Source organism: Haplochromis burtoni, unplaced genomic scaffold, assembly GCF_018398535.1.
Source record: "Haplochromis burtoni strain Fernald_Lab_line unplaced genomic scaffold, NCSU_Asbu1 Contig_362, whole genome shotgun sequence".
Classification (NCBI taxonomy): domain Eukaryota; kingdom Metazoa; phylum Chordata; class Actinopteri; order Cichliformes; family Cichlidae; genus Haplochromis; species Haplochromis burtoni.
Window position 1 is genome coordinate 442,460 of NW_024582723.1, and position 19,901 is coordinate 462,360.

Here is a 19,901-nt window from a genome sequence, read left to right on the forward strand (position 1 = left end):
CCAAATGTAAAATATAAAAGAAACATCACAGATCAATGTCAGGTATGGTAAACAAGTATAAGTAAACCAAATGTGAGAAAAAACAAGCTAAAATGTTCTCAGACATCTGAGTTTTAAAGGAAACTGGAAGGTTGCTGACATCGCCAGCCCCCATTCAAATAATAAGTATTGTAAATACAAATTTGTATTGACTAAGTACTACAATAAAAGGGTATATATCAGTAGCACATTCCCACATTAAGGAACTACTGATAGCTCTTACCAGAATAAAGTAGTGAAAACAACTGTGTGGCCCTGCCAGGCCAGAAGTAGAGCTCAGAGCACTACTTAAGCCCTATCTGCTTTACCAGAAAAACTTAGATCTACTTCCTGATTTCAGAGGAAGCTGAGCGAATATCTGTAGCATATCAGGCAGTGCAGACAAAGTCACATGTGCAAGCGCTCACATATAGACTGACCTGTCAGGGTTGCAGCAATGACACTCACTCTGTGATGCTTCCATGTGTCAAAGACAGAGAAAAGGTAAGAATGCTAAAAATGTGTTAATGAAAGATAGAGTTTGTATTTAAGTTGGTTGGAACTTCATAGTAAATCAATACAATAAAAAATATGCTACTACTGAATTCAGAACTACTGTGTTAACAGTTCAGTGCTGTGCTGCAGGATAGCCTTAAATAAAATGAGCACGATTAAATCAGCATTTAAGAGCTGCAGTCTTGCTTTTGCGAGTTTTGGTTGTTTCATGTAGCTGTAAGTCCAGATCAGCTCAGTGATGCTCTTGTTGCTCTGGCTCTCGCTGTATTTTGGGGCTGGTTGTCACACTGCAGCCTGACGTTAAGAGTGATCACACTTTCATGGTGAGCGATGGATAAGAATCTAATCATTTGAAGTATGTAAAGCTTTTGGCTTACTGTGCATACACACATTTCTGCCTTCTGTTGGTTCTTTTAAGAGTTAAATACTTGAATGGCCACATCAGCTTTGCTTAAGACAAACACATGCCCTCTCACAGCAGCCAGTGGACGGTTGTGCAACTAATTAGAAAACAGCAAGAAGCTCTCGACCGCAAGAAGAGAGAAAACATGTTGGTTTACTGTTAGCAGGCAATGCACTGTGATTCCTTTCATGCACATACATCTCAATAAATCGCCTTTTGTGCTCAGGCTTTGGCACGGCCGCCTGCGTGTCTCTTGGCGTTGCCTCGTTTTTGTTGATGTGTGAGACCACATCGGGAGGCAGAGGCAACACTCTGACATGCCTGATGAGAGCATGGAATTCATAAACAAATGTGGTGTTTGCGATGCTTGCTTTCATGAGCGCAGTCTGCAAATGCACATTTGTTGAAATTAATCGGGAAAAATCAAACGAAAAGGTTACACGAGACAAAGGAGACGGAGGATTGGAATGAGTTTCACATGTGTGACGCAGAAGTCCAGAGGTAAAGTTCTGTAGCGATCCAAAAATTTCACTTTCATGTGGAAGCAATACCTAGTGAGCTACATCTCGCTCCACTCTTCCCCTTTTACCCCGTTTCACTTTAATGGTCTGTTTACTGCTCGGCGTAAACACAGAATGAGACTGAGCAACAGAGATGGCACAGTGGACGCGCATCTGTCGCATGACAATGCGCAAGTTATGCAGAGACTAATAAATACAGGAACACAGTTTATACATGTTTCAAACAACATGTATGACTCAGTGCACACAGGACAGAATCTGCATGTTCTATACTTTAAGCTCCAGCTTTAAAGTTTGCAATATATTAGGGCCAAGCTAAACAGCCCAACCGATGGTAAAATGGCCTGTATTTATATAGCGCTTTTACTAGTCCCTAAGGACCCCAAAGCGCTTTACATATCCAGTCATCCACCCATTCACACACACATTCACACACTGGTGATGGCAAGCTACATTGTAGCCACAGCCACCCTGGGGCGCACTGACAGAGGCGAGGCTGCCGGACACTGGCGCCACCGGGCCCTCTGACCACCACCAGTAGGCAACGGGTGAAGTGTCTTGCCCAAGGACACAACGACCGAGACTGTCCAAGCCGGGGCTCGAACCGGCAACCTTCCGATTACAAGGCGAACTCCCAACTCTTGAGCACGATCGCCCCGATGTCTGCTGTGGTCATCGTTTATTTATATTACTGACCTCGACTTTATTATTCTATGTCCATAATCACAATTAGGCTTAAAACGTCCTCCCTTAGTTTCCCTGCATCAGACCTACGCTGCTGGGGGCTTCCCATGATGCAATTCACTCACCTTGTGTCTTTATATAACACGTTGCATGTAATCATTACTTATTATTAATCTCTGGCAGTCTTCCACTGGTGTGTCTTTTGTCCTGTCTCCCTCCACTCACCCCCAACCAGTCGAGGCAGATGGCCCTGCCCCTCCCTGAGCCTGGTTCTGCTGGAGGTTTCTTCCTGTTAAAAGGGAGTTTTTCCTTCCCACTTTTGCCAAGCGCTTGCTCATAGGAGGTCTGATTGTTGCCGTTTTCTGTGTATTTTTGTAGCGTTTTTAACTTACAATATAAAATGCCTTAAGGCAACTCTTGTTGTAATCTGGTGCTATATAAATAAAACTGAAGTGAACTGAATTGCGAATACAGGGAATACATTTGCATCTCATTGTTGAAATAGGTCTTTTAGGCTGGATGAAAGTGATTTAGATTTGAAATAGCCCTGAAGGTACTTCATTCTTCAAGCTTAATACTTCAAAGTATATATATACAAAACATAGAACCTAGAGCCAGTATTGGGAAAAGTGGGGACATAGTCTTGCTTTTAATTACAAACGTGAAGAAATGTTTCACTTAAAATGACAGCACTCTTTAGCTCTATGGGGCACTTTAGCGTCCTTTAGATAACAGTTTTCATTTTTACAGTTTGTAACAACGCCTCTTTGGTCCATGCAAATATTTTCAGCCAGAGCAGGCAGATTACCTCAGGAACAATAAATGGTAAATGGCCTGTATTTATATAGCGCTTTACTAGTCCCTAAGGACCCCAAAGCGCTTTACATATCCAGTCATCCACCCATTCACACACACATTCACACACTGGTGATGGCAAGCTACATTGTAGCCACAGCCACCCTGGGGCGCACTGACAGAGGCGAGGCTGCCGGACACTGGCGCCACCGGGCCCTCTGACCACCACCAGTAGGCAACGGGTGAAGTGTCTTGCCCAAGGACACAACGACCGAGACTGTCCAAGCCGGGGCTCGAACCGGCAACCTTCCGATTACAAGGCGAACTCCCAACTCTTGAGCCACGATCGCCCCATAGTTTGTTTTTTTTTTTTATAAAAAACTTTACACAGCTAACAGGATTAATAGAAATGACAAATTAATACTAATAATCTAAATAGTAAAGTTTGCCTACGAGCCCTTAACTTAAAGATGCTGTTTCTGAATAGCCCAGGTGTTCATCTTTTATAACCAGTGTAGGGTTCTTAGATGAAAGAGAAAAAAAACCCAAAAGATAAAATCCACAGAACAGGACAGGGTGCAAAACTATACGTTAGCATGTTAAGATGGGTAGATCAGATTGCTTTTCTAATGTTAAAGACAGTCAGTTGCACAAACAAGAGCAAAACCTAACGACGTGCAAAAAAGAATGGAAACAGTTTCCACCTCACACATTTTGAAATTAGAGCAAAAAAGAAAAGAAAAGCTAATAATAGATGCAAACTTGCAGAGCCATTGTATGACTGCAGTGTTACGTGCTTATGTGTCATAGTAAAAGTGCAGAAAAACATGATGTGTGTGAAGATCAGGAAATGGTATCATGCTTATGACCTGCTGAGCTCATAAATTAGCACATACAAAAGAGTCGCTTCAAATAAAACGACTATATTAAATCTTACCACCATCCCCACCTCTATATTTGCTGTACGTGCAGCTTTCAGAGTCAGGGTAAGCTGCTGGGCTCCTTTCAAAATAAGTGCATCTACTGGTATTGATAACCACATATTGCAACAGTCTTGCAGAGTTGGCAAGAAGCAGAGGGCTCATTCTTCAGTTTGCTTTTCAAGCCGATCCACATACAAGACCTAAAGCTGGCAAGATGCCGCCCCCATATGGAAAAACCCAGACACTGAATTCCACAGAAAATTTGGTCTGGTGAAAACCTTTGATCTCAATGAAGCCTTTTTGCAGGGCTGATCAATTTAGTGCGAAGAAAACAAAGCATTTGAGTTTTAGCTATCGCTCTTCCATCACAGACTGTACAAAGAGTTACACAGATGGCATCTACAGGAGGTGAAAACTATTTAGCTTATTTAAGAAATGTATCTATGCTGTGCACTCATACTAAAGAGAACACTTAGAAAATGGAAGGTCACAAGCTCCACGTTTGCTGTCCAAGGAATTGAAGCACTTTGCAGCCAGAGCAGCACAGAAACAGCTGCTTCGGCTCTTTGTAAAGTCACCGAGATGACACAGCGGATCATTGCTCTTGATTGCTCTGTCTAAATAGATGCTGCACTTTGCATTTTGTTTATCCCCTGTTGCCATGGGGATTGTCACATCCAGAACTGTGCATGTGTGCGCATACACTTACTGGTTGTGTGGGCCCTGCCACAAAAATGTCAGCTGTTATGCCGGACTGCACCCCCCCAGGTTTTCCACAAACAGAACTGACACAAAACAAACACGAAACTGATCGCAAAACGAACTGAAATCGCCCAAAGTTTTCACTTCCTAGTGCCTCCTACAGGGCGGTTCACCATTATCTACTTTATTTTCTGCATCTTGCATCATTCTATCCCCCTAAACTGCTCCTAAAAAATCTGAATTCCTCGTTCTACCGTTTGCAGATGGACGACATAGACGCCATGTTCACTCACCTGCTCGGAGAGATGGATCATCTCTCTCAGGTGAGTTTTCTTTTCTTTTTTTTTGTTTTCGATTTGATTTGATTGTGATGCTGTAACTGATGAACATTTAAGGTACATGGCAATCCCTGTAAAAGATTGGAAAATGTGTGAATAGTGCTTCATGTTGATACTGTGCAAGATGCCATTCTTTTGAGGCAGGAACAGGTTAATGAAAGTGAATAATCCACTCAGTGTTTTAGTCATAATCTGGGCATTGTCTGATTACAGCCTTTTTGTTTTTGCAAGACGACCGTAATGCCGACATGTGAGGTCATCATCTGTGGATTGGAATGTGGGCAATGGCTGCAGATTTCCTTAAGCACACATAAGCTGCTCATCATAAAACTGCAACTCGCCAAGAAACACATTATACACTCATAACTGATTGAAGCCTGGGTCTGAGACTTGGCGTTAATGTCAATTTCCAACCCCTGCATGTAAGCTGCAAACGAGCACGGCCCTGAGAATGGAATCAATCTATGTTCAGTATTACATCATGCTTACCAGAAAGGCTCCATTTGTCACTCTGACTTGCATCCTCTTTGGAAAGCCATCACAGTGATAAACACCATTTCAAAGACTATTAGGAGAATTCGCGAGAGAAGCATTTAGAGTTAAGCGTCGACCCCCAGAGACTCTTAGAAACAAAAGGATTTAAATGATTCCACTTATTGCCTTGATTGGGTTGGTTCTCTATGCTTTACTGCCTCGGAGGTAGAAAATCTTTTTTAAAGGAAAGTATAAAAAGGTCTGGTCTAAAGAGGCTTGGAGGTGTCATCTACGGAGCAGCTCCAGTATGACCAAATGTGTTATTAGGCACAGTCAGCAGGGTGGAACAGCCTGCTCGGAGGCATCATTTTGTTTCCAGGTTTTCTGCCCAGGTTGTTTATGAGTGAGCCTGCAGAGACAGAGCATGTTAACAATTAAAATCATACAGTTTGAGTCTGTTTCTTGATAGCAAGTTTTTTAATGGTGGGGACACTGAAATATCAGAGCCATTTCCTTAGTTCGGAAGGCCCAATTATAAATCACTGATTATATGTAATGTTGTGATGAATCGTTCTTTCTTAACAAACACACTTGTGATTTATTGTCCCCTGCAAACACTGAGCGCAATGTGTTTCGTGTTACCGATTTAGCTCGGAGACAGAGCGTGATGAAGTACAGGGAAACAAGTTACCAAGAGACAGCAGTTCAGAGTATTTTGAGGACACAGGGTTTCGATTTAAAGCGCCACCTCAAACTATGAACTGTTGCTTCCCTCCAAGAACACGACCTATGTGATCATACATGTGTTTTTCACGACATGCAACTGTAATTCATGGCTGTGGGGATGGCGGAGGGGCTCTGATGATGCTAATTTGCTGTTATGTCCCTGCAGAGTCTGAAGACTGAAGGTGACTCACCAGAAGCAGATTCTGCCGCCCAGACAGAAAAAACCTTTTCAATTGGCTTCAACGACCTGAATGGTGAGTAGCAGATAAAACTCTGTTTCACAGAAGAAAAGCACTCTCCCTCAGCCTCCGAGTAGATGCTATGGCATTAATTTGAAAATCCAAGGTGACTTCCTTCTTGAGTTATCACATTAACCAAGCTATTCGGAAAACTTGACCTATGGGGGGGGTCCCATTTTGACCAAGGGGCAAGGTGACTGAGACTTGACGTTGTGGAGAATTTTAACAGATTCATCTGTAGTACCTGATGAGCTTTTTATGGCCGAGGTGCAAAAAAGCCATATCAGCAATTTGAAACAATCAAAAGCAAACTGTGTTTTAGTGGGAGGGGGATACAGGACACTGTACGCTCCTAGTTTCCCAGGATTGCCTGGTATTCCCACTGGAATATGCTGCTTGTTAATTTTTTCTCAATAGATGTATCTTGCCAGTTCAAGTTTTGAACTAATCAGCTTTACGTCCATGATTCTCCAACTTACCCTCTTGAGGTCATAGTTAAACCCACACATCTCCTTACAGAGTCTCTTAATGAACTGGAAGACAATGATCTGGATGCTCTAATGGCTGACCTGGAATCAAAGTCAGCCGCGCAGGAACCCCTTACTTCTGGACCAAACATCGGCGGTACAAACGATCAAACTGCACCACCCGCAACGACTCAGAAACATGAGCCAGCCACTGCCCTTCCTCCTCCGCCAAGCACAGATGTATCCTGCAGGAACATGCAAATGGTAAACCAAAGTTTTGCACTGAGAGAAAATATAAAGTCAGAATTTCCTGGACATGGGGCGGCAAAAGAGATAACGTTCTTCTATGTTTCCAGAGAGAACCCCAAACAAAAGCAGAGAAAATAAAACTAGCTCTAGAGAAGCTGAAAGAAGCCAAAATGAGGAAGGTAAGATCAGCAGATTTTCTTTTGTGTGTGTGTGTGTGTGTGTGTGTGTGTGTGTGTGTGTGTGTGTGTGTGTACTTGTTTTCGTGACATCTTAGGACAATTTTATGATAACACACTCACAAAATGAGGACGCTCAGAAAAATGAGGACATTTTTGAGGTCCTCATTTTTCTGAGCCTTCTAAAGTGTTCTAGAGGCTCCCAACATGCTCCCAAACCAAAAATCTCGGAAGTCCTGAAACATCACAATTTTATGAAAAAGTGTGTTTAAGTGTGTTTAGCGTTTTTGCTCACTTTCAGTTTCACCGCCTACTGGCCAGTTTTGGAACTTAACACACTTTAAACACACTTTCAGTGACGTCACTCTGCGAGTCCTCATATTGTAGGTGTGTCAGACACAATAACACATTTGACCCAGGTTATACCCTTCTGGGGCTTAGCGGACACATGCGTGGACAGCACCTTTTAGCTCTTATGTCCACAGTCGTATTCAATGTTGAAATGGAGGTGAAATTTATTTGAAACATTCGTGGAATAGTAACAGATGAATTTTGAGGCTTCTGAAAATTGTTCGTTCACACCTTGCCAATTAAACAATCATTCTAACACACATCAAAAACTTTTCACATTTTTATACATATTAAGGTGAGCTCTAAACAAGGGTAACAACAGTTAAATCAGGCAAATCTTGACAAAAATGAAGGTCTTTAGATTCAGTTATCAGTGCCTGCACAGCTTGGTTTCTTTTGTTGTTGACAAAATGTATCGAAATATAAAGTTTCAACATTTGTCTAATTATATTACTATTAATTAATGAGTCTTACTTCTCAAGATCAATGCACAAATTGTCTGACCTTCACTATGCAGAATGATGTGTGTGCAGATTTTGACCCTTGAAGAGTTTATATTAATCTGCATTAATATAATTGCATCTGCAATCTGCAGTTGAACTTGGAGATTCCTGCCGCTGTCATCTGATTCAGTATGATCATCAGGCTCAGTCTCGACTCTGTGTATCTACAAGAATTGATGAAAAAAGTCAACACTTTATTAATTATATTTTAAATTCAACTTACCTTATACTTTTTACAATATAGTATAAAATGCATATTGTTTCTTTAAAAACTAATAACACACTATTAAAAACTGCAGAATGCACAATTCCAGCTTCATTTAGTAATTCAATTAGTAAATAAAAGTGAGTAATTAAGTCACTTAATTAACTAAGCAACTGTAAATGTCACAGTATACAGAAGTACAATTCAATTTCAATTCAATTTTATTTATATAGCACTAAATCACAAAAAAAGTCGCCTCAAGGCGCTTCATAGGTACAGAGAAAAACCCAACAATCATACTGTATGACCACCTATGAGCAAGCGCTTTGGCAACAGTGGGAAGGAAAAACTCCCTTTTAACAGGAACGAAACCTCTGCAGCAGAACCAGGCTCAGGGAGGGGCGGCCATCTGTTGCGACTGGTTGGGGTGAGAGAAGGAAAACAGGATGAAAGACATGCTGTGGAAGAGAGACAGAGGTTAATAACAGATATGATTCAATGCAGAGAGGTCTATTAACACATACTGAGTTATAAAGGTGACTGGAAAGGAAAAACTCAATGCATCATGGGAATCCCCGGCTGCCTACGTCTATTGCAGCATAACTAAGGGAGGATTCAGGGTCACCTGGTCCAGCCCTAACTATATGCTTCAGCTAAAAGGAACGTTTTAAGCCTAATCTTGAAAGTAGAGATAGTGTCTGTCTCCCAAATCCAAACTGGAAGCTGGTTCCACAGAAAAGGGGCCTGAAAACTGAAGGCTCTGCCTCCCATTCTACTTTTAAATACTCTAGGAACAACAAGTAGGCCTGCAGAGTGAGAGCGAAGTGCTCTAATAGGGTGATATGGTATTACAAGGTCATTAAGATAAGATGGGGCCTATATTATATTGTAAGGTAGACCCTACAACAATACATACAGAGAAAAGCCCAACAATCATATGACCCCTATAAAGCACTTCGGCGATAGTGGGAAGGAAAAACTCCCTTTTAACAGGGTGATATGGTACTACAAGGTCATTAAGATAAGATGGGGCCTGATTATTTAAGACCTTGTATGTGAGGAGTAGAATTTTGAATTTAATTCTGGATTTAACAGGAAGCCAATGAAGGGAAGCCAAAACAGGAGAAATCTGCTCTCTCTTTCTAGTCCCTGTCAGTACTCTTGCTGCAGCATTTTGGATTAGCTGAAGGCTTTTCAGGGAGTTTTTAGGACATTCTGATAATAATGAATTACAGTAGTCCAGCCTGGAAGTAACAAATGCATGAACTAGTTTTTCAGCGTCACTAAGAGACAGGATATTTCTAACTTTAGAGATGTTGCACAAATGAAAGAAAGCAGGCTTACATATTTGTTTAATATGTGGATTGAAGGACATGTCTTGGTCAAAAATGACTCCAAGGTTCCTCACAGTATAACTGGAGGCCAAGGTAATGCCATCCAGAGTAAGAATCTGGTTACATACCATATTTCTAAGATTTTCAGGGCCGAGTACAATAACCTCAGTTTGATCTGAATTAAGAAGCAGAAAGTTAGCGGCCTTTATGTCTTTAAGACATTCCTGCACTTTAACTAATTGGTGTGTGTTATCTGGCTTCATGGACAGATAGAGCTGCGTGTCATCTGCATAGCAGTGTAAATGTATGCTATGTCTTCTAATGATACTGCCTAGGGGAAGCATGTATAATGTAAACAGAATTGGTCCTAGCACTGAACCCTGTGGAACTCCATAATTGACCTTAGTGGGTGAAGAGGACTCTCCATTTACATGAACAAATTGTAGTCTATTAGATAGATATGATACAAACCACTGGAGTGCAGTACCTGTAATACCTACAGCATGCTCTAATCGCTCTAATAGGATATTATGGTCAACAGTATCGAACGCTGCACTAAGGCCTAGCAGGACAAGCACAGAGATGAGTCCACTGTCAGAGGCCATAAGAAGATCATTTGTAACCTTCACTAAAGCGGTTTCTGTACTGTGATGAGCTCTGAAACCTGACTGAAACTCTTCAAATAAACCATTCCTCTGCAGATGATCTGTTAGCTGTTTGACAACTACTCTTTCAAGGATTTTTGATATGAAAGGAAGGTTGGAGATTGGCCTATAATTAGCTAAGACTGCTGGGTCTAGAGATGGCTTTTTGAGTAAAGGTTTAACTACAGCCAGCTTGAAGGCCTGTGGTACATAGCCGATTATTAGAGATAGGTTGATCATATTTAAGATTGAAGCATTAATTAATGGCAGGACTTCTTTGAGCAGTTTTGTAGGAATGGGGTCTAAAAGACACGGAGGTTTGGAGGAAATAATTATAGAAGTTAACTCAGAAAGATCAATTGGAGAAAAAGAGTAACTTAACATCAACGGTACTAAAAGTAGCTGTAGATAATATTACATCTGTGGGATGATTATTGGTAATTTTTTCTCTAATGATAAGAATTTTATTTGTGAAGAAGTTCATGAAGTCATTACTAGTTAACGATGGTTGGCTCAAAAGAGCTCTGACTGTTTGTCAGCCTGGCTACAGTGCTGAAGAGAAACCTGGGGTTGTTCTTATTTTCTTCAATCAGTGATGAATAGTAAGATGTTCTGGCTTTGCGGAGGGCTTTCTTATAAATCAGCAAAATATTTCTCCAATTATGATGATCCTCTAAATTTGTGACACGCCATTTCCTCTCCAGCTTACGAGTCATCTGCTTTAGGCTACGTGTTTGAGAATTATACCACAGAGTCAGGTACTTCTGATCTGAAACCTTAGTTTTCACTGGAGCTACAGTATCCAGAGTCATATGTAGTGAGGAGGTAAAATTATTATTAACAAGATAATTGACCTCTGTTGGGGTAGCGTTCAGATAGCTGCTCTGCTCTGTGTTGGTACAGGTCATTGAAGATGATAACAGTGGGTGGATTACATTCTTAAACATAGTTACAGCACTTTCAGAAAGACATCTGTGATAAAGTCTACTCTCCACTGCTGTGTAATCAATTATTGTAAATGTAAATGTTATCAGGAAATGATCAGACAGGAGAGGGTTTTCAGGAAACACTGTTAAATGTTCAGTTTCTATGCCATATGTTAAAACAAGATCTAGAGTGTGATTAAAGTGGTGGGTGGGTTCTTTTACATTTTGAGAGAAGCCAATTGAGTCTAATAACAGATTAAATGCCATGTTGAGGCTGTCATTCTTAGCATCTACATGGATGTTAAAATCACCCACAATAATTATTTTATCTGAGCTGAGCACTAAATCAGATAAGAAGTCTGAGAAATCAGAGAGAAACTCTGTGTAAGGCCCAGGTGGACAATAGATGATAACAAATAAGACTGGTTTCTAAAATTTTTCAGCTGGGGTGGACAATGTTAAGCATCAGGCTTTCAAATGAATTAAAAGTCTGTCTTGGTCTTTCATTAATTAATAGGCTGGTGTGAAAAATTGCTGCCACACCGCCCCCTCGGCCTGTGCTTCGAGGTTTCTGGTAGTTAGAATGACTCGGGGGTGTTGATTCATTTAAACTAACATAATCATCCTGCTACAACCAGGTTTCTGTAAGGCAAATCGATTTGTTGATCAATTATTAAGTCATGTACTAACAGAGACTTGGAGGAGAGAGACCTAATATTTAATAATCCACATTTCACTGTTTTACTCTTTGGTTAGGATGTGGATACTGTATTGTTCTTTCTTTGTAATTGTTTATGTTTAAGTTGTTTGTTGCTGGTTTTTAGTTTGTTTTTTGTCTTTTTGGAAGCTGACACAGTCTCTGTGGAGATGGGTTTTTTGGGGGGTAGCAGGAGGAGAGAAGCTGCAGAGAGGCGTGTAAGACTGCAACTCTGCTTCCTGGTCCCAACTCTGGATAGTCATATTTTGGGGGGTTTAATAAATTTGTCCATATTTCTAGAAATGAGAGCTGCTCCATCCAAAGTGGGATGGATGCCGTCTCTCCTAACAAGACCAGGTTTCCTCCAGAAGGTTTGCCAATTATCTATGAAGCCCACATCGTTTCTGGGACACCACTCAGACAGCCAGCAATTTAAGGAGAACATGCGGCTAAACATGTCACTCCTGGTCTGATTGGACCAGAGAAAACTACAGAGTCCCACATTGTTTTGGCAAAGTTACACACCGATTCAATATTGATTTTAGTGACCTCCGGTTGGCGTAACCGGGTGTCATTACTGCCGACGTGAATTATGATTTTACTGAATTTACGTTTACCCTTAGCCAGCAGTTTTAAATTTCCTTCAATGTCGCCTGCTCTGGCCCCTGGAAGAAAATTGACTATGGTTGCCGGTGTCTCTAGCTTCACATGTCTGAGAACAGAATTACCAGAGTTTGACCCCCGACGGGTGTGTCGCCGAGTGGGGAAAAACGGTTAGACATATGTATGAATTTGAGGAGTGGAACCAAAATGCAGACACAAAGGAACGTGAAAGAAAATTTGAATATTAACAGAAAGCAAGCCGTTTATTAATCTCTACTTTTAAGATTAGGCTTCAAACTTTCCTTTTTGCTAAAGCATATAGTTAGGGCTGGATCAGGTGACCCTGGATCCTCCCTTAGTTGTGCTGCAGTAGATGTAGGCTGCCAGGGGATTCCCATGAAGCACTGAGTTTTTTCCTTTCCAGTCACCTTTCTCACTCACTGTGTGTTAATAGACCTCTCTGCACTGAATCATACTTGTTATTAATCCACAGCATGTCTTTGTCCTGTCTTCCTTTTCTCACCCCAACTGGTCACAGCAGATGCCCACCGCTCCCTGAGCCTGGTTCTGCTGGAGGTTTCTTCCTGTTAAAAGGGAGTTTTTCCTTCCCACTGTCGCCAAGTGCTTACTCACAGGGGTATTGTGTAATTGTTGAGGTTTTGTCTGTATTATTCTAGAGTCTCTAATTTGGTGCTATAGAAATAAGACTGAATTCACTTGAATAGAGCACACATTTCCCACTTTCCAAAGGTTTTTTGTGGAGTGTCCTCCCTTAATTTGCTTTATTGTCCATTATTTCAGAAAGAACCTTTGAGGATCATGAACATTTGGTGGAACCACTGTCTGCTTGGACTCGGTACAGTGAAAACAAAATCTACTTTTTGCCAAGACCACAAAAGTATGTGATGTTCACAGATCCTCAGGTGAGCAATATGGTAACAGAGAACCTGCTTCTTGGTGAAGTGTGATTATATGTTATAATGCTCAGTCAGTAAACTGTGCTTTTCTCATCTCGTGAAGATATTTTACATGTGGAAAAAGGATAAGGCAGCATTGAGTGCGATTAACCAGCAGGCTAAAGATCTCCTTGTCAAGGTCAGTCGCAGTGCCACATTTTTGCATCTCATTGATGGCGCCACGTTTCAGTTTTGCATTTCATGCCATTCCTCTGACGCTGCAGGAGAATTTCGGGGGTTCGACTTTGATCGTTCCCGACCTAGAGGGCACACTTTACCTCAAAGAAGATGGGAAGAAGGTTTGGAAACCGCGCTACTTTGTGCTCAGGGCTTCGGGCATCTACTTTGTGCCCAAAGGAAAAACAAAGGTATAACAAATCAAAGTTTCTATTTGTATTGTTGCTTAAAAGAAAACAGGTTTAGCAACCTGAGTGAGCAAAATCATTTCTACAGCTTACACCAGGCTAGCTGTTTTCTGCTGCTCGGCTTTAGATGAAGCTGATCTCAATGAGGCCTGTCTCAAACCTGAACTGCTGTAAACATTTAAGCTACATGTAGATACTGTGATAGCTGCACTGAATTCCAGCACATATAACTTTTTGTTGTATGTTGTGTATATATCTTCCAATTCACTGTCACCAGAGCTGTAGCCTATCCCCAGCTACCATTAGCATCCTAAGATAGGATAGGCCAGTCTGTGACAGGGGGGCCAGCACAGAGAGACAGGCACCAGTTAACCTAACCACACAGCTCAAAGACACACATCCACACAGATGCTGGATTTGAACCCAGCACTGTTGCTGTGAGGCAACCACCACGCCACCATTGCTTGCTAACAACAAGTCGTTAACCAGTTTGCAAGTTGTTTCATTCCAGTTAGTCCTTCATTATGAAATATAATATAATGAAGATTTACAAAATGGACTTAATTTTTTATTCAGCATGACCCAAAATGATGAACCATGAACTCAGCAGGAGTGTTTACAGAGGTCAAGTCAGAAAGCTGTTTCCGCAGACTTTTTGCAAACGTCTGTCGCCATCTGGTGGCCTTCAGACAGAATGCAGCTTTTTAGGCACATCATGTTGTAAGCACAAGACCCTTAGTCATAGACGTTTTACTGTTTATTACTAAAATGTAAAAGCCAGTTCAATGAGGAGAGATCCTTGGGGGCTTATTGGCTCAAAGAAGGCGGGCAAGAAGATGATTGGACTAGAGTAATGATGTCAGTATTGAGATCGACCGCGTGGGAAAGCGGTTGTGAGGTAAAGAACAGAAAAGCAGCGGTAAAGCAGGCAGATAAAGGAGTGTCTTTCTAACTGGAAATAAGAGTCGCTGTAGTGCACGCCTACCATCTGATTTTGTCTCATGTGAATTTACTAAAAACAAAACCATCTTAGTGATGACGCAGCCCTGCTTTCTTTTCTTTTTTTTAGCAACAGTTCAGGTGCATATTTCAGTTCACTGCTACTGCATGTCATGTACAATGTAGCAAAGTCTTATTTAGATCACTTCTACACACATACAGCAATTGAGTTGACTAACAAACATCATCAGAATCTTGCTAATTTACAGCTTTAGTAAAATGTTTTTCACCTGATTTAGTGCCAGGCAGTTCACTTCCCATTTATTCAGCTTTACAGAAGGACTGCTGATCGTAAATGTGTAAAGCTGAACATGTTGGTCAAAACTGAGTTTTTCCTTCCCACTGTCACCAAGTGCTTGCCCATTTTTCCCTGTATTACTGTGGGGTCTTTACCTTACAATAGAAAGCACCTTGAGGCAACTGTAGTTGAGATTTTGTGCTATATAACTAAACTTGAACTAAATCGAATTGTTAAAGCAAGTATGAGAGCAGCCAATAAACAACAATCCAAGAATATTTCGCCTGCGTGTGAAGTGCATAATGGCATCCATCTGAGCGGTCAAGCATCACAGAGCTGGAAAGACACGAGGAAGAGCTGGAGAAATGAAGATGGACAATTTGAATTGCTGGCTCGCCGACGCTAAGGGGAAACATGTCGTCTTTGTCACTAAAACGGAGAAGACAAACACCGCCCGTCCAGGCTTGACACCAAAAATCGTCCGAGTGAAAGAATTCCCAACACTGTGTGAGGCAGATGTGCAAATCACAGACATAAAAGGAATCATTTAAGGAGACATGGATGGAGCAGACGTGTGTGTCTTATGTGTCTACATGAGAATAAGAGCAAAAAGAAGAAGCAAAGTACGGCGCCGTCATCCGTTGGTCATCTACAGTTCCAAGAAGTGAGACTTTGAAGTTTCAGCTGAAGATCAACATCTTTTGACATGTGTGAACATGATGTGTTGAACATTGAAATTAAAAAAAGGGAGATTAACAGAGATTAACAGTATAATTTCCATGGTACAGAGCGTGAGTGTGAACTCGTGGATTTGCATCAAAGGCCATCTGCCTTGATTTTAATACCTACCACAAGCGCTGCTAAACAATGAGACAAAATCACAAACATTTTGTTATTTTATAAGGAAGCCAATGTCTGAGCTTTTGTTCTATGTATCTATCTGCCATAGAGTCATAATATCCTGTTGTTTTCTATATTCCAGTCGTCCACTGATCTCGCCTGCTTTGTCCATTTTGAAAAAATCAACATCTATATGACCAAGAACTACAAACAGAAGTACAGAGCTCCCACCAACTTCTGCTTCATGCTAAAGGTCAGCTCAGCAGCTTGAATCTTAAAGTGGCGATGGCATCAGGAAGCCCTTTATGCAACTTTCCTATTTCTTCACGCTTCTTTCTGATCATAGGCTGATGTTGCAATCACACAACAACAAAACCGCTGTAAACAAGATCCGCTGTTTACTCGGGACCCTTCTTTGTAAAGTCACAGTGTAAGGACACTTGCATACTTATAAGAAAAATTACCTGAGTTACCATTTTTAAGTCTGAGATGCATCCATTCTCATTAGTTCAAGTAGTCTGATCTGTTTTAAGCACTCTGAAGGCTTCCTGAACATGCAAGAATAAAACAGACCAGTGACCAGAAGTGCAGAGTGCAACAAGAAGATTGTGGTTTGGTTTTTATCACTTATTTTAATTCAGTTCGGGGGCAGACCTAAACATGGAGTGGTGCAAAGTGCAGACCTGAGGTAGTACTATTTGAAGGCCATGTAAGTTTATATCTGAGGGCTACTCAGCTGTAGCTTAAGACTCATACTGACTCATATTGTTCTCCATTAACATGTGTTTCAAATATCACACCAACCGAAGTGACCGCAGTTAAATGATACCGGATGCACTCAGCATACAGATCAAGATGGCTTTTTTCAGATGATGCAGCTAAGTGAGGAAGTGGTACTAGAAAAACAAAACCTCAATTGGTTTCGCCCATACTGACCAGTGGGTGCAACCTAGTTTCCTGTTTTTGGGGTCGTTTCTCAGTATGTTAAACAGATTCTTCTCAGCTGTAAGAATTTGACCAGATAATCACGTGCACTCTGGAGATGTAGTGTTAGTCACGCGTACGACTTCCACAATGACAGTGGCAGAGCAATGATTTAACCCTTCAGTGCTTATTCACGGCCCACTCTGTAGTTACAGTTTGGCATGGCCTGCCCTCTGCTGGATGCTTTTGTGGATTACAAATATATATTTTTACAGAAGCACCAAAATCTAGCATTTAATTTAATATAAATGAGACCCACTTCCCTACCTTTGGAAAACAGTGGGACATTTTCTGTGTGTCGCTGAAAGACATCTTGAATAAATGATGTCAGCGTGATGTCACAGGATTTGTAACTGTGAGCTTAAATGTGCAGGTTTGCAAAGATGTTGGCTTTTCCCAGGTTGCTAAAAGAATTAGACTTATGGGTAACGTAGGATGCAGCGTTTTAGAGCCTTCTGATACCAGAAAGCATACCTGTTTACCATTTCTTTCTCTTTTCTCCCCATCAATGAAGTGGACTGTGATACTAAATGACTGGCCGTCCTCTTTGGCATAAAAGCTTTCTTTGTTGTCACTCTTTTCCCAGCACCCATGCATCCAGAAAGACTCTCCCTACATCAAGTTACTTTGCTGTGATGATGAAAAAACACTGGTGCTTTGGGTCAACTCCATCAGAATAGCCAAGGTCAGATTCAGCCCAACTGTAGCACAGCTCGCTTTGCCATACACAGTGAAATTAAAAACCGTGTTCAAACGGTCCACTCGTTCAGGTTGATGGATGGAGTCTACACCTTTTAGAAACTACTTTTTGGTGTGTCATGTAATTATGTGACTCCAGAAATGTCTGCCACGGCGTGAATGAATGGACAGTGCAAACACAGCCCTCTTTTATACATATAGAAGATATATGTATATATATGTCACTGTGTCCTCTGTGTGTGTTCAGTATGGAACCGCCCTGTATAAAAACTACCAGGCAGCGATGAAGAGAGCTTCTCCTACGAAAACCCTTCAGTCTGCTGCATATAAAGGTAAGTTTCAGTGTCTGTACTAAGATATAACTATGTTAGAATAATGGACATGCTGATCCTCCTTAATGTTACTTGCCCTTAGAATTGCATGCAGAGATATTGACATGCAAATTTCCAGAAGTATTATAACAATCTGTGCACTATGAGTGAAAACGGTTCTTTGTGTGCTAAAATAAGGCAACTGGAAATCGTTAAGCTTGTGAAGACATTCATCCTCACATCCTTCTGCAATTTTAAAAACAAAACATGGATAGGCGTTTAAACCCTAGTGGGGGTCGTCCTCTTTGGTGGTAGTCGCTAACCTTCTAATAATCATGTACATCATCACATGAGCCATGGTGTGTAAAATGGCTTGGGTCATTACTATCACATCAGGTTAAGAATGAAACCACGGTGAGACTTTGCCCCACCCTATTGAACTCAGAACCTTCTTGCTGTGAGGCAACAGTGCTAACCACAGTGCCACCGTGCTGCCCAAAGCCCCAAATATTTGCTTATTTTACGTTGAGTGATGAAATTTTAAATTAAAATTGTTTAGCTTAAACTATTTCTCATTGTACAGTTATGAACCCATTCCCATAGTTACTTTTGCTTTACTTTACTCTTGTGTGGCCACAGATCATTAATCTCTTCGTATCCCTCCCGACTGATTTATCTCTAAGTTTCCTTTTTTGGAAATATTCTTGTCACTACTGATGCAGCGAGTTGGTGTTTGCAGTTGGTGGAACAGCTCCTCCAGGATGGCACATCCATGTTTGGCATCACTAGGTTTGTTATGTCTGTCAGTACAGTCTCAAGAGTGTTGGCGAGATACTAGGAGACAGCCTATTACATAAAAGGAGTTGGACAGGGCCATAGAAGGCCAGCACGACCAGTATCTGTCTCCTCTGTGCATAGAGGAACATAAAATGACGTCCAACAGCCTACCGTTTGTGTTTCTGACCAAGCTGTTAGAATCCCACTTTGTGATGGTGTCACGAGGACCCCACATCATTTAGTAGGACCTGTACTCACAGCCCAGGACTGTGCAGCTTGACTGCCAGAAAACACCAGAACTGGCAGGTCCACCACTGGCACTCTGTCGTCTTTACAAATGAAAGCAGGTTCATGTCACAGGCATCAAATAGTCAGATTTTATGCTGCCTTCAACATTATTCAGTGTGCCAGTTTGGCAGTGTCATGTTGAATGATGAATACCACCCTGACTGTTGTGAACTGGGATGAATTCGTCCAGCCTATCATTAGACATTATGTTCATGCTGTGAGGACTGGGTTTCTCCTGTTTCCGGGCAGTAGCCAGCCTCATGCAGCCCAAGTGTGTAAGCAGTGCCTGGATGTCGAAGGCGCTGATTGCCCATTGACTGGCCCTCACCTTCACCAGAGTTGAATCCAACTTTGGCGAATCCAACACTGCCAAACAGCGACTTGTCCAGGAGCTCAGTGATATCCTGATCCATGTGTGTGAAGAGATCCAGCAGGACACGATCCGATTTCTGACCAGAAGCCCAGAGGCTGTTGGGACTGGATGCAGCTACACAGGGGCACCAGTTGGATCAGACTGTGATTTCAGTTTTGAACTTTGTTTTTTTTATGTGTTTGTGTTTCTTTAGTTTGTTCTCGATGAATTAAACAATCGAAATCAGCAAAGATTTTCACCCTGAATATTTCATTCATCAAGACTCGATGTGTGTGTTACCTTTTTTATTTATTTTTTGAACAGTTTCTTTGTATCATCTTTGTATTATGTTATTTTCGGCATAAAGTCCTGAATATTTGAATCTGAAACTCAAGACTTCTTAATTTCATTCTTATGTGTCTTTACAGAAAAATCCAGTGGTCACACCCCTGACCCGGGTCTATCAGCACCCAAAACCGCAAACCATACTGAAGACTACGAATATGAGCCACCACCCGACTTCATTCCTCCTCCCCCTCCAGAACGTACATCCTTTTGAGACTTTGTGTACATCGCGAATTAATCTCAGATAGCCTCG

At 41.5% G+C, this 19,901-nt stretch overlaps 1 protein-coding gene across 1 annotated transcript; it reads left to right on the forward strand.

The window, feature by feature from the left end:
- Window positions 1-282: 282 nt before the first annotated feature.
- Window positions 283-19,862, forward strand: LOC102310613 (amyloid beta A4 precursor protein-binding family B member 1-interacting protein-like). The gene is made up of 12 exons (XM_042228881.1): window positions 283-522; window positions 4,826-4,885; window positions 6,267-6,354; window positions 6,859-7,070; window positions 7,163-7,285; window positions 13,271-13,417; window positions 13,515-13,589; window positions 13,675-13,818; window positions 16,035-16,145; window positions 17,463-17,561; window positions 17,823-17,907; window positions 19,732-19,862. Exons 1-12 carry the CDS (start codon window positions 493-495, stop codon window positions 19,860-19,862), a joined length of 1,305 nt encoding a protein of 434 aa, XP_042084815.1. The 5' UTR covers window positions 283-492.
- Window positions 19,863-19,901: the final 39 nt, after the last annotated feature.